This window comes from Tetrao urogallus, assembly GCF_951394365.1.
Source record: "Tetrao urogallus genome assembly, chromosome: 1".
Lineage (NCBI taxonomy): Eukaryota > Metazoa > Chordata > Aves > Galliformes > Phasianidae > Tetrao > Tetrao urogallus.
In genome coordinates this window covers 25,867,109-25,881,814 of record NC_136813.1, presented here as the reverse complement: position 1 = coordinate 25,881,814, position 14,706 = coordinate 25,867,109, and the positions used below count along the sequence as shown (strand labels likewise).

The 14,706-nt window shown below is 40.3% G+C and overlaps 1 protein-coding gene across 1 annotated transcript; it reads right to left on the bottom strand.

Annotated features, from left to right (window-relative positions):
* Positions 1 to 2,436: 2,436 nt before the first annotated feature.
* On the bottom strand, positions 2,437 to 14,109 carry LOC306957846 (serine/threonine-protein kinase Nek3-like; the record flags this gene model as incomplete). Its single annotated transcript, XM_079549186.1, has 15 exons — positions 2,437 to 2,503; positions 3,451 to 3,577; positions 4,335 to 4,469; positions 5,038 to 5,184; positions 5,560 to 5,656; positions 6,499 to 6,542; positions 7,229 to 7,305; positions 7,627 to 7,832; positions 9,257 to 9,311; positions 10,426 to 10,512; positions 10,628 to 10,695; positions 11,287 to 11,370; positions 12,407 to 12,504; positions 13,173 to 13,266; positions 13,993 to 14,109. The coding sequence occupies 15 exons, from the start codon at positions 14,107 to 14,109 to the stop codon at positions 2,437 to 2,439; spliced, it is 1,503 nt and encodes a 500-aa protein (XP_079405312.1).
* Positions 14,110 to 14,706: the final 597 nt, after the last annotated feature.

Genomic DNA, 14,706 nt, shown 5'->3' with positions numbered 1-14,706 from the left:
CATTAAGGCTGGAAAAGATCACTAAGATTATCCAGATCAACCATCAGTCCACTCCCATGACACCCAGTGTCCTTCAGTGCCATATCCACACGTTTCATGAACACCTGCAGGGATGGCAACTCCTCCACCTCCCTGGGCAATGTGCTTCAATGCATCACCACATCACCACACTTTCTGAGAAGTTCTTCCTAATGTCCAAGCTGAAACTTTGCTGGTGCAACTTAAAGCATATTGCTCGTTACACAGGAAAACAGACTGACTCCTGCCTCACCACCACCTCTTTTCAGGCAGCTGTAGAAAGCATTAAGGTCTCTCCTGAGCTTTCTTTCATCCAGATTCCACAATCCCAGTTCCCTCAGCTATTCCCCATAAGACTTGTTTTTCAAACCCTTCACAGCTTTGTTGCCCTTCTCTGGACACGCTCCATGGCCTCAATATCTTACTTGTACTGACGGGCCCAAAACTGAACACAGTATGCAAAGAATAGATTTATACCAGACGTTAAGAGGTAAGTCTTTACTGTGAGGGTGGTGAGACACTGGAACAGGTTGTTCAGAGGGGCTGTGCATGCCTCTTCCCTGGAAGCATTCAAGGCCAGGCTGGATGAGGCTTTGAGCAACCTGGTCTAGAGGGAGATGCCCCTGCCTATAGCAGAGGGTTGGAACTAGATGATCTTAAAGGTTCCTTCCAACCCAAACCATTCTATGATTCTGTGATTCTGTGACTCTATTCAAGGTGCAGCCTCACCAGAGCTGAATACAGAGGGATGATCACCTCCCTGCTCCAACTGGCTGCACTATTTCTGGTACAAGCCAGGCTGCCAAGGGCCTTCTTGGCCACCTGGGCACACTGCTGGCTCATGTTGAGCCAAGCATCAACCAACGCTCCCAGGTCCATTTCTTCTACAGTCTTCTAGCCACTCTGCTCCAAGCCTGTAGCATTGCCTGGGGTTGTTGTGGCCAAAGTGCAGGACCTGGCACTCGGTCTTGTTGAACCTCATGCCATTGGCTTCAGCCCAGTGACACTCTGTAGGGCCTTGCTATCCTGGGGCAGATCAACACTTTCAGCCATCTTGTCATCTGAAAACTTATTAAGGATGCACTCAACCCTCTCATCCAAATCATCAATAAAGATATTAAACAGGACTAGCAGCATGCTCCCAGAACAAACTAAAATTAAAAGAAAGAAAGAAATAAGAAAAGGCAGCATAAAATACAATGTAAGACTAATGATTTGGGAGTTTGATGATATTTAGAGGTTACCAATACTACACACTTGTTCTTTAACGGGCAAAATAAACACAGAACACGCTGCTTGTTGATTTAGCTTGCACTCCTGGCAATGACTGCCACAGGTATTTGCAACCCATGTGCAAGCAAACTAACACGGCTAATAGACGCACACACCTTGAAGTTGTATGTATTAGCTGGACTACGAGTTGCCAGGGGAGGTCTGCAGACAACCACGCTGTTCCTGTCAGGAACAGCAGGCAGCTCCCTCAATCTATGGGGCCCTCGCACCCACTCGCGCCGCCTCCCACTCCCCCCCGAGCCACCTCTCCGCGGGACGAGGCCCCAGGCCGGCACTGACGGAGCTCCCTGCCGGGGACACCAGCCGTGAGGAGGCAGCTCGGCGGCCACGGCTCCCCCATCGCTCCCTCCCGCCCGCTGTGGTGCCGTCGTCATGGCGACGGGGCGCGCCGCGCGGGCCCTTCTTCCCTGGGCTCGTGCCCCGCTGTCGGGCTCGGCCCGAACGGCGGACCGCGGTACCTGCGTGCGCCCAGCCGGCTCCGGAGCACCGCGGCCAGCAGGAGGAGGAGAAAGCGGAGGAGGAGGAGACTTCCAGGTGGGCCTGGAGCCGCGGGCAGTGCCCACGGAGCGGCTTGGGGCTGGAAGAGCTGACGGTACAGCGTTAGTTAGTTTGTCTCCGTATCAGAACGGGAAAGTTAGTCCTTGTTTAGGAGCAGGTGAGTTTACGTACGTGCGTATGATGTACATAAAACTCTGGTCAGGGAGGCAATTAAGGCAAAAGCTCGCCCCAAGGTACTATCATAAGATTAATGATGTGCGAACAACGCTTCAATTAGCAAAGCTACATGTTTTTCGTAACACGCCCTCCAAACACGACCTGCTAACCCTGCTGTGCAACACTGGGAAAGACCTGTAAGCCCATCCGGTCCGACCACCAACCCGTCCCCCCGTGCCCGCTCACGGCCCTCGGTGCCACGCGGCTCTTGAGCAGCCCCGGGGTGGTGACTGCACCACCGCCCTGCGCAAAGCCGTGCAATTCCCTCTCAGTTACATCATACAGACAATTTGCACACTCGGAATTTTTTGACTGAGGTGACTTTATTAATAACTAACTGTTAATAACAACAGATGGGATTACAAATAGTGCCAAGACTGACTTTTGTTACTGTAGAAAAACTCCAGGTTTTCAGTCACTGCGTATCAACACCGTTTGCAGTTCTGACACCCAGTCTGGGTCATCTTCCTCAAAGTCACTAAAAATAGATTTCAAAATGTTATTTTGCAAAGCAAAAAAAGTACAACCTCATAAAATCTTTACCTGCTTTGTATTTTTTTTTTTTTTTTCCTAAAATTATACTCAGTAGGAGAAAATCTGTTAAAAACATCAACACCAAAGACTTATTCCCTGCACTTCTGTGATTAAGGAACTGGCAGGGACTCCCTTTTGAATTTACCCAAATAAGTTTTATCAGCTGCAAAGCCAGATGCACACACCAAGACACCGTATGCGTGTTGATGTGAAGGGCTTGCTGTTGGACTGCAGCAGTACATCCCTGCCTGAGCAGATCATCTCCAATTGCCACCAAAATAAACAACATATGCTAAGATTCTGACACTCCAAGAATTCCCCCCCCCCAAATACACACACATGTAAAATACAGTATTTTTCTTCAGAATGTGTTGACATAGTTTGCTTTTCCAAAACAGGAACATAAACAGAAGTTTAGAAGTTTCTACAAATGTATCTCAATAAGTAGGTGCAAAAGTGACTTCACTGCACTATGCATGAAGGAGTGTGAAGAATCATACACCAATGCAGCAAACACTACTAGCAAGTGGTATTGCTGCTGTTGATTATCTGATTTCAAGGTCAGAGTACAAAGATATCTCATGCAAGAAAAAGTTTGCACATTACTGCAGATCTAATTTCATCTCCTTTTTTACAAAGTCACCAGCAAAAATAATCTAACAATGAGCAACTTCTTGAATCTCAACATCAAGAACTATAAATATAGCAAAGAAAGTATTTCTGATATCAAATGCTACTAAATTCTTATATCACTGTGTAAGAGAAGAATGAATTTAAGTGATAAGAAAAATACAGTTGTCTTTTTTTTTTTTTTTTTTAGAGGAATATATATATATTAATTGCTTCAAGGAAACAAACAAAACAAAAACACAAGATGTCATTTGGACATACGTATCGTCTTCATCAGATCTAGGCTCAAGTCTCTCCAAATCTGTGGCAATATCTTCATGTTCCCCATCTAGTTCATCAGATGCTTCAGTTTCATCAGAAAGTGGACCTCTTAGTATATTTTCAGAAGCTTTGAAAGCATAAACCAAAATCACAAATTATAGAATAAAATTATTAAAAATGTCTTCTAGTTTGTCTCTAGATCTTTGCAGATTCCAGTACAAGCTCTTACTATTTTAAGAACACAGATAAAGCAGTAACTTAAGGTTGGATATCACAAAAAGGCTCTGCCCCAGAGGTCAATGTGCATGGAATAGGCTGTGCAGTGGGCACAGCCCTGAGCTGCCAGGAGCTCCAGGAGCATCTGGACAACTCAGATGTATGATCTGATTTTCGGGCGCTCTTGAGTGGAGCCAGAAGTTGGACTAAGTGATTCTTGTCAGAATAAGTGGGTCCCTACCTATTTGGGATGTTCTATGAGTCTTTAAGTGGAGACAGAGTATTTACACCTGCAGCTATGCATATCTACAGCCTACAGTTACCTTCCACCATCCTACCATCCCTTCTTCAAAACAGAGCAGTATGACTCAGTGAAAGTGGATTCCCTGATGAGGCTACAGCCTAATTACTCCATCCCAACAACTCAGATATTATGCCACTTGGCAGGGTGAAGACTGTCAGACTGTTCAAGTGAAAGTCTTTCATAGATGCAGTGGGGATGTACAATCACTCAGGAATTCTCAGTTGGATTTTCTTTTTCAAATTCACATTTAATTCGGTAAACTTTGATTGTTTAAACAAAATGTATGTTGTTCACGTCTGTTGTGACATGTGCATCAGTGTTCAATCTCTACACACAGGGCCTATCAATAAACATAGGAATTTACCTGGTTTATAAAGTGTGTAAGTTTCAAACGCTAAGCTGACATCTGCAGTACTGAGGATGTTCATCAGGGTCCGAGGAGTTTCCTTAGCCCACTGCTTACGTGGCTTACTTTCACTGTAGTTTGTAACAGAACCATCTAGGTATAAAATCATTATTAAATACAGTTACTCAGATGAAAACGCATTAGCAACATGAATTGCAAACATCGTAGTTAAGAGAAAAACAAAGGTAGAAAACTTGTAATGCAAGATAACCACACTGACCTCTCACAGCATACTGCGGGTGATGACATAAAGAGAGAAGAAAGAAAAGGAGAACAGGTACATCTCAACAACTGAGTTCTGCAGATGATGAGTTTTGTACAATATCTTCAATGTCACTCACTTCATGGCACGTTAAGAGAGGGGATGGTAGTGTAATTTCTTGGCAGTAATTTTCATTTTAGGGTTGCTAATGTTAATTGTGGTTTTCATTACTCTTCAAAATGCTCCCATTACACAAGACCAGTAAGAAATCGTCAGTCTCAAATGTACCTTTTCTCTTCAGCACAGTGGACTTTCTGAGTGCTTGTTAATAGGGTGTCTTTAAATGATTTTCACATCACTTAAATATTTCCTGTGAAGTTTAGGTTTTTAACATCTGTAAAGAAGCACTGATATTACTTGAACTAAAATTGTGTAAAAACACATTCAATTAAATCTTACTTTTATTCTCTTCAGATGTAAAACTGGAAGAAAGCAAGGGAGCATTTTCCAGGACATCCACTACAGTACTGAATGTCCTCTTCTCCCATCGTCTCCTATGGAGATGTGTCAAATCAGTAACTCCTGAGAGGACTTCCAAAGTTTCTGCTGTAATTACAACAACAAAAGATGATCACCAGCAGATCTCACTGTTTGCTGCCTGTTCAAACTAGCACTAAGTGTTCAGCATTTCATATTTGATGCTATGAGCACAATTCTTGACCTAGAAACAGGATGAAGAATAACCCCATCGAGTCCATTTACTCCATACCAAATATTTTCAAACAGTTCTTTCTTAATACTTTGGCCAAGACTTTTTCAAGAACTTGAGATGAGCAGTAAGAATCAATGCAATTAGGAAGCAACAAACAGCAGCATGGATTTATGTAGATGCAGACTTGTATGCTCTACCTGTTTAAATGTCTGGATCAACAATATTTAAAATCACCAGATAGAAGGAAATTCATAAGCCTTAAAACTTACCCTCTTCGTCATTTTTCCTTTGTTCTCTTGTGCATTCATTCAAATCTTTAGTTGTATTTTCACTTTTCAACCATGTGCTACCTTCATCTTCGCTTTGCTTTAAGAGAATAAGGACCGTGTTATTCATTATCTTTGTTGGTTGGCCTAAGGATCAGAAAACTAAATTGTAGACACCATGAAAGCAGTGGCAACAGCAATTGCACTGGATCTATTATTACACTACAATCCACATTGCATGTTCTTTTCTTGACAGTCTCCTTTTGAGACTAAGTATAAATGTAGTTACTTGATGCAGTTTGTGGGTTTTTGATTTATTTTTTTCACATTTGAAAGCAGTAGCAATATAAAGATAACATGAGTCCTATTCCCTGAGAGAACAAGTTCGACCCAAATATTAAGCTTCTCAGATTGACAGGTCTATGAAGAGAAAAAAAGAGCCCTACTGACAATGTTTTGAAAAATATACTCAATATGGCTGGGACAGGCTGTGCTATGATCTCCTCAGAAGTGCTTTCTTTCTTGGTCACTTGTTGCTTAATACTCCTCACCTAAAATCTCACATTGGTGCTAAAATCGGTGAGAATGATGTCCCCACTGGATTGTTTCTACAGGAGACTGTTCAAAATGTGTCCCCAAAGCAAATACATGATTTTATGCAGCATCTTACATCTCAGAAAAGTGAGGGGTTTTGTCAGCTTTTTTTAAAAATAACTATAATGAAATCCACTTTGGAACTGAACTAAATGTGGAAAACATCAAAACGTTACAAAGGTCTGAAACTGCAATTGAACTCTGCAGGTTGAGTGCAGGTGATAACTGGCATAGAAGACTGGTCTACAGTTTTAGCACACTAAGAGTTTCCAGAATGATATTTTTCTCTAATACAGAACATTCTGAACTGCCAAAATGTAAATAGCATATTTATAGTTGAACACCTACCTTACTTTCTTTCTTATTTGAGCCTCCACCAGCTGCAACACTACCTGATACATTAAGGGACAGATTGAAGAGTTAATGCCTTTGGCAAACATCTGTGGTAAAGTGCTATTTGAGAGGTATGGCATCATTACCACTGAGCCAGGTGAGGAAAAGTACTTCACACTCCTGTCTGGGCATCTCATTCTCAATGCTGAGTCCCTCTGAACCTTTCTGCAATAAAATACAACTGCTTGGGCTGCAGTTGTATATAAACTTGAGTGTCATTAAATGCATTCAGTGTAGTTAAATTAGATAAAATCCAAAATCTTCTTTAAACCAAATAATAAAAATAGCTTGCTTCACTGTGTTCTGGGAAAGAAACCCCAGTCACATTTAAAATAGATGCAACAGCAAAAAGTTTTGCTCATTTCAAAATTAACAAGCTTAATCCTAGCACAAGTCTAAGACTTAAAATCTTTTACTGCAGCACTGCACTGTATTTCTGACAGTGGGAAAGTAATGATGTATAGCACTCAGCTATGCCCAATTAAAAGTTTTCTAACATGAAGGTTCATGACAGAATGCAATATACACTGTTCAAAGACTTTCCATACAAGTTCAGGAATATTAAACTTTGAAAGAATTAAAAAATGATTCAAGCATATAATATTAACATTTTACAGCTGTATTTAAGACCTTACAATTCCTAGTTGCTTTATTACTCCTATATCAAGAAAAACATCACTGACACCTTTTGGTCTTATTGCAATGCCTTTGCATTTCCTAGTTTCCTTTAGATCTTGCTTGAATTCTTCTGTCACCTGGAAGTGTATGCACAAATGTTAGAACTGTAAGATTTTAATCTTCCTCAAGCTACTGTATATAGTTTGTTAAAAATAGTCTTACTATACAAAACAACTGTTACAGATCATGCCTTATTTTAGCAGCATGATGTCAATACTCAACTTCTCTTCTTAAAACCCTTCAGAAAATTTGTTTCTCTGAGATGTCTACAAGTATATTTATAGCTTTTAATGTAGGATTTACATAACACATTTCACACTGTTGCATACTACCAAATTACAGAAGATTTTATTTGGTGTCTGACACGTAGATATTATTGTTCAAATCCAGAGACAAAGACAATACTGTACCTCAGAAGGGAAACAATTTCTGATAAGTTTGGCTAAGCAACCTCTTGCAAGGATAGTAGTCACTGACGGACGATTCTTGGGATTTCTCTTAAACATCTGTTTTATTAAGTAATGGAGTTCATAGCAATAGTGAGCTGGCAGAGGACTGTAGGATCCTTTGCATATCTTAAGGATTAGATGTTTCCAGCTATTGGCTTGAAACTGCGTTAAAAATAAATGAACATCAGAGCACACAGTGTGTAAAGTACTCAATAAATTGATGTCATTGAAGAGCAACTTTAACATTTATTATATAATAATAGTGGCATGCATCTGTGTAGACTCTCTCCAGTCATACTGATGTGGCTCCTGATTAGGGAATTTCAGGCTGTAATTCAGATGTGCAATTATAACTTTGAGTACATCAGTAACTATTTTACATTTTACAGAGCTATTAAGTGGGCATTTATTTATGCTAACAATTAAGTAGATATAATTTCCTGAGAATTAAAACATCTCATATGTGAAGTTTCATTGCTGCTAAAAAGGGAAGGCTGCTCTGCTCTCTCTTAAGCACTACCTTAAGAGCTGTGACACTGCCAAAGTCATGACAAAGACATACATAGGGCAGCACACTTCAGTGCCTCATCACTCAGTGATGTGCAATATAAATTTCTACACTAATAGCAGCTGCAGCTGTAAGGAATCTTCACAGAATCAGAGAATCACAGAATGGCATGGGCTGGAAGGGACCTCAAGGATCATGAATCTCCAACTCCCCTGCCACATGAATCTCCAAGCTCCTCATTTAATACTAGACCAGATCTTTTGTTGTTACAGAGGATTTCAAGCTATAGCAGTAGCTCGATGAAATGAAACTGCTGCTTATAAAACAACGTACAAAATATCCTTATGTTAGGATGATCTCATTTCCTGCTAAAAAAAGTTACCTTGACAAGGCTTTCAGTCTTAGCCACGTGTCCATATAAAGAAGGCAGAGGAAGTTAACACATAGGGAGCATAGCATCAAACACATGAAATCCAGTGTACTAGAAGTGAACGGAGATATAAAACCATACATCCAGCTTCCCTCTGTCCCAGTAGCAGAACACTACTTAGACAGCAACTTGATTTAACAATCAGTCACTGATGTGAGGTTCCAAACTGCTTATTTCTTTCATTTTGCTGTAGTTGCATACGATGTAGACACATTAGAAAAGATTTTGAGTGCCCCTGCCTCCATCTCCTGTGATCAGCTAGATCCTATAAAATGCAATGCTTGTGCCAACATCCCAACAGATATCTTGATTCAGCGTGGAACTCACTGGGCTTCTTATTAAGTCCCAAATCACCTCACTGATAGGAAGGAAAACCGAGTGAACAAGGAAAAAAAGAACTGTTTTCAAGCAATTTAGAAGACTGGGCATATCACAGAAGGGTTCAGTAGACCATGAGCTGCTGAAACACAGAAGGAAAGTAATGGAGGAAAAGTGGGAAGCGTAGAGCAGTACTTCCCTGTCTCAGAAAGAGCAGCAGCAAACACTTCAGTCAAAAATGTAATTCTCTACGAATCCAAGTTCAGCAACTACTGATTAAACTTTAAGGGATTTTCAAAACTGTTCTAATATCCATATAGCCATACTTACTGGATGTTTAAGAGTGCACAGCTCATACAGGATGCATCCCAGAGACCATATGTCACTGTAGGCATAGAGAAAGATAAGAGAAATTGAGACAGAAATTACAGTTTAACAAGTAAAATAGTCCAGTAAAAGTGAAATTAACTATGTGTATGTAACCAAATTGAATAAACTAAAATAAATCTAACCATAAATCTAGAAATCTGCAAATAAAAACTATAAAAGTCAACATGATAATGTGCTTGGCATCTCCAGTGGAAATGATCTTGCTTATTTTAACCCACCTTGAAGTAAATAAGGATAATGTCATACAACTGTACTCAGCTTTTTATTCCCAGAATGTCTTCTAAGCAATTTACTTCAACAATATTTATATCCTTCTGCATTGCAAAGCCTTTGTGCTCCACAGCACTGAGCATCAAATGGCAGCTACACAACCCTCATTCTGAGAACTGCAATTCTAGTCCCTGCCAATGAACATTATCCTACAGGGAAAACATCACAATTTCACAAGGGCAAGTAATGACACCTGCAAAAGATACAACTCGACACTATCCTTGCAAGAGAAGCAGAAAAATCTTAAGCACTATAAAGCTCTCCTCTCTGCTGCAAAAACGAGTCACTCTGCAAATCAGATTCAGGTACAGCTAGGGTCACAGAACAGAAGTAGGAGGGGGGATATACCATAGCTCAGTAGCATTGAGTCTGTGAGGAAGCTGTGAGCACCATTCTATCGGGTTGTTCACAGAAGTCCTTGCATAAGGACTAGAATAACTGGGTTCAATCAATTTAAGAGTCATCAGTTCTGTAGCCATTATCCCTACATTAAGACAGACAAGAAGAGCTAAAAAATAAAACAACCAAGAAACATACATGTATGTATACGTGCACATAAATACACATATGTGTGTGCTTATGTATCTTATTTACTCTTACAAATGCACACACAGGTCGGGACAGCAGTTTTTGAACTCCTAAGATTGAAGATACTATGTCTTCAATTACCTAAATAAAGAGGAATTTAGGCCCTTGCACCTAAGGCCCCCTGCCCCAGAGATTACTCCTTTCTCAATTCAATACTTGCCTGAAACCAAACAAGTATCAAGCACAAAGTCAGATAACTTCAAATAAAAAGTCAGTCAGTCATTATCTGTGATCACTGAAAATATGAATACCTTTTGTTGTTGTATGGCATGTTTTCCCATATTTCAGGAGGTACGTAGTAAGGAGTTCCCACGTATGTGCAGGCATATGACATCGGGCTATTGAAATGACAAAGAAAATCCACACAAAATGTAATTCTTCAGGACATTTTGTACTATTTATGTATTGCAAAATAAAACAATACCACTGAAACCAGTGGAAATATCCACATACTGTGCAAGAAGTCGTGCAGATCCAAAATCTCCCAATTTTACTTTTCCATTTTGAGTGAGAAAGACGTTCTGCATTTCAAGAGAACAACAAATTCATACACTTAAATAATTTTTAGGAAATACAGTTTGTACATACAGAGAAGATACTGATGATCACTTCTGACATTTTGTATTTCCTTTTACTTGCTTAAGCTAATGCTTCTAGGACAAAAAGTTAAGTAGTATATTTTGTTTAAAGGTAAACAGAATAGTAATATAGACCCAAATTCTCAGCATCAGTAGCAGAGAAAGAATCAGACATCAGAAACGCCTTCATCTCAGTGCTGTACTCAAAGCACTAAGGGCACGCTTCTGAGTTTCTACCTTTTTGCTAGGAAGTAACAAGAAAGAAAAAATGAGAGGCAAAATAATCACAAACTGTTTACTCCATACACCTTTTTTCATGCCTCCACTATTGTTCTAAATTATCTGCAGTTTGCCAGAAGCACTCTATTATCAGTGTGGCTATGAAGGGCATAATTATATTAAGATGATGTGTAAGACCACATGGTTCCAAACAAGTGAAAAACAGCATGTAGCAGTAGCAGGAAATTATAACAGAGTTGAACATCCGCATGCAGAAGAGTTTGTAAGTAGCAAAAAAAAGCTTGTTCTGTTCACCTTAGATTTGATATCCCTGTGCAATACACGCTTATCGTGAATGTGCTTCACACCCAGGCACATCTGCACAAACCAGCAAAGGATCTGAAAAAAGTAATGAAGAGTAATAATGGCTCAATACTGCAGGTAAGGATTCCTTCACTAACAGAGTTTTAAAAAAAAAGCACAGAAGAAAGTGAGTTCCCAACACCTGAGAGTTATCAGTAACTCCAGCACAATGACCCCAAGTTTCCACAAAAGGCTGAATCCTTTAAAATAAAAGTGTGTATTTTAAGAAGGCAGAAAGAATGCTGTGCCTAGAAAAACAAAAAACACACAACAATCATGAAACCAGGGAGGCAATACAGGTCATTTTACGTGTGTGCTAATTATGATTTCATAGCAAATAAGCAGATTAAAAATACTTGCACTGAGATAATATAATGTTTCTAAAATGAATTGTGTTATTTTAAACGGCCTTAGAGATGTTGGGCCAACCTGAGGATGATATCAGTTGAGGATTCTGGTCTTTTCATTTTAATGAAGATGATGCTTATAAGTGGCAGGATGTGGCTTTTAAATCACAACAACAGAACTCTGAGCTTCCTCCAAAATAATTTCATAGCTTCAATGACAAAAGGAGTTCATGCATCATGTTTGCTTCAAACACTCAACCGATGCATAATATTTTATTTAGTCTCTTAGCTAATTTCAATTATCTCAGCACAGTACTTTATTTACTTTTCATTTGCAGTACCTCTTACTTGACTGGTTTGTATTAAGTTCTTCCTTAATTGCATACATGTATGCATTCAAATCTGTATTTTGCACACTGTTCACACATTTCTCAGATACAGACAGCAGTTTATTTCTTATTCCTTTTACAGTTCAGTACTTGTTCTGCTGAAATTACAAAAGCAGTGCTTCTATTCCCTTGATGAGCTGACGGTTGGAATAAATGACCTTACTGATCTTTTCCAAGCTTAATGATTCTGTTATCATCTTATTTCATTTTAAGTAGCTTAAGGTGTTAGCATATCTATTACATTTTTTTATGTGACATAAAGTACTTCTTAATGTACTCCAGTTTACATGAAGAACAGCTCCAAGGTCCTTGTTTCAAAAATATGTGTTTTCTTACCGTGTCTTCAGGGAACAACTTTCCTCTTTGGTGTTTAATCTTTTGCATTAGATCTCCATCATCACAATACTCCATCACTATATACAGGTGTCCATCAGCTAGATTTCAGGCAATTTACAAATAATTAGTAATTTAATGAACAGAATATATTACTGTTACTATCGAGTTCCAACTACATGCTAAAAATGTGGTCTTTGTGCCATAGCAGTATGCAACTTTAAATAAAACTTTACAATTAATCTTAAAACTTTACTGGGTTCAGTTTTGGGCCCTCACTACAAGAAAGATATGGAGGCTCTGGAACGTGTTCAGAGACAAGCAACAGAGCTGCTGAAGGGTCTGAAGCACAAGATGCCGAGCAGCTGAGGGAACTGGGATTGTTCAGTCTGGAGGAGGCCTTATTGCACTCCATAACTCCCCGAAAGGAGGATGTGGCAGATGGTAGTCAGCCTCTTCTCCCACATAACTAGTGACACAACTAGAAGTAATGGCCTCAAGTTGCAGCAGGGGAGGTTCAGGTGGAATATTAGGTAAAACTTCTTCTGTGAAGGAGTGGTGATGCACTGCAACGGGCTGCCCAGGGAGGTGGTAGAGTCATTGTCCCTGGAGGCATTTAAGAAACATTTAGATGTACTGAGAGACATAGATCAGTGGGAAATACTGGTGAGAGGCAGGCGGTTGGTTGGACTGGATGACCTTGGAGATCTTTCCCAACCTTCGTTATTCTATGATTCTAAATACAGATATTTTAAATTTTTATATTTACCTTCAAATGATTCTTTATAGGCAACAACATTTGGATGTTTCATTTTAGCCAAAAGAACAGCTTCCTTCCTAGAGTTCTCTACATCAGACGAAGACTGAAAATGTAAGTACATTTATATAAAGGTCACTCTAAAACATTTTCATCTATACACTTGACACATATTTACACATGACATCTTTATTTTATTCTGTTATTTTAAGAATTTCTGTTTTTATATATATATATATTATATATAATATAAATTTACATATATACTTATTTATATGAAAAATTTCTAATTTTTAGAAACTTGAAAACTATCTTCTTCAATGCAAGGTTTATTACTAATTGTAGACTTCTTCCTTGATATATTGAGGGCTCAGTTAATGATTTTCTATTTTAACAGCATAGAACTATGCAACAACAAATCAGCACACACTGACTTTGGAACAGCTGACAGCTGTACTGCACAAACTCAGTATAAAACCAAGTGCCCAAGTACTAACTTAGCTTCAGCCTCGAGGAAGCCAGAGCCTCCCATTTTGTGATTTTGTTAGCTACGTGCAGCATTTTGTGATTTTTTTTTGTTAGCTTCAGGTAACCTGACTAACTGAATTTCAGCAATAATATAAGGCTCAATTCCCCATTAGATGTTGCAGATGAAATCTAGATTCTTGCAAAGTTGATAGGAGTCCAGTCAACTACAGTAGAGGAAGTTTTTCACCATGAGGGCAAGGATGCCCTGCACAGCTGCCCAGAGAAACTGTGGGTTCCCCATCCCTGGAGGCACTCAAGGCCAAGTTGGATGGGACTCTGGAGGAGGTGCACGTGTGTTACTTACCACAGGAAGCCTAATTTCCTTCACGGCATACTTCTGGTCGCTGACTTTGTGTTGAACTAGGAGAGCTCTCCCGAAGGACCCTTCTCCCAATACTTTCAGTACTTCGTATTCTTCCATTTTTTACCGACTGCGATAGCCGAGGCCCCAGGCCGCTTCCCGCGGCAGCAGGGCTCCCGCTACGCCTCGGCGAGGGCGGCAGGCAGGGGGATGCTGCGGAGCGGCCCCCCGAGACTTGGCGCTCGGCCCCCGAACGCGGAGCACCCCGCCGCGGGAAGGGAAGGCGGCACCCGGCCGCTCTCTGAGGCGGCGCCGCGCGGGAAGGCGGGGCACAGCCATGGCGGCCGCTGCCGGGTGGGGGCTGACAGAGCGCAGCCCTCACAGCAAAGGCTGGTTAACAAGGAGCTGCGCTGAGCATCCTGTTGTCCCGAGACTCTGGCTGCTCAGTATTGCACAAAAGCCAAGGCCTAAACCCTGTAATCCAGATAACTATGTGTTTAGTATGCTAAGCGTACTGAAGACTAGTGGACATAAAACACTGGAAAAAAAAAAAAAAAAAAGATGTCAAATATTAACAGAAGCGGAGTTAAAGCCACTTGAAGAGCATACACATTAGAATAAACTGAAATAATGCCCAGAAACTCAGTCCCAGGGCTGTAGCCATGAGCTGCAATTAGTTTCCAACCCCAAGCCTATAAAAAAGACACAAATACAAGT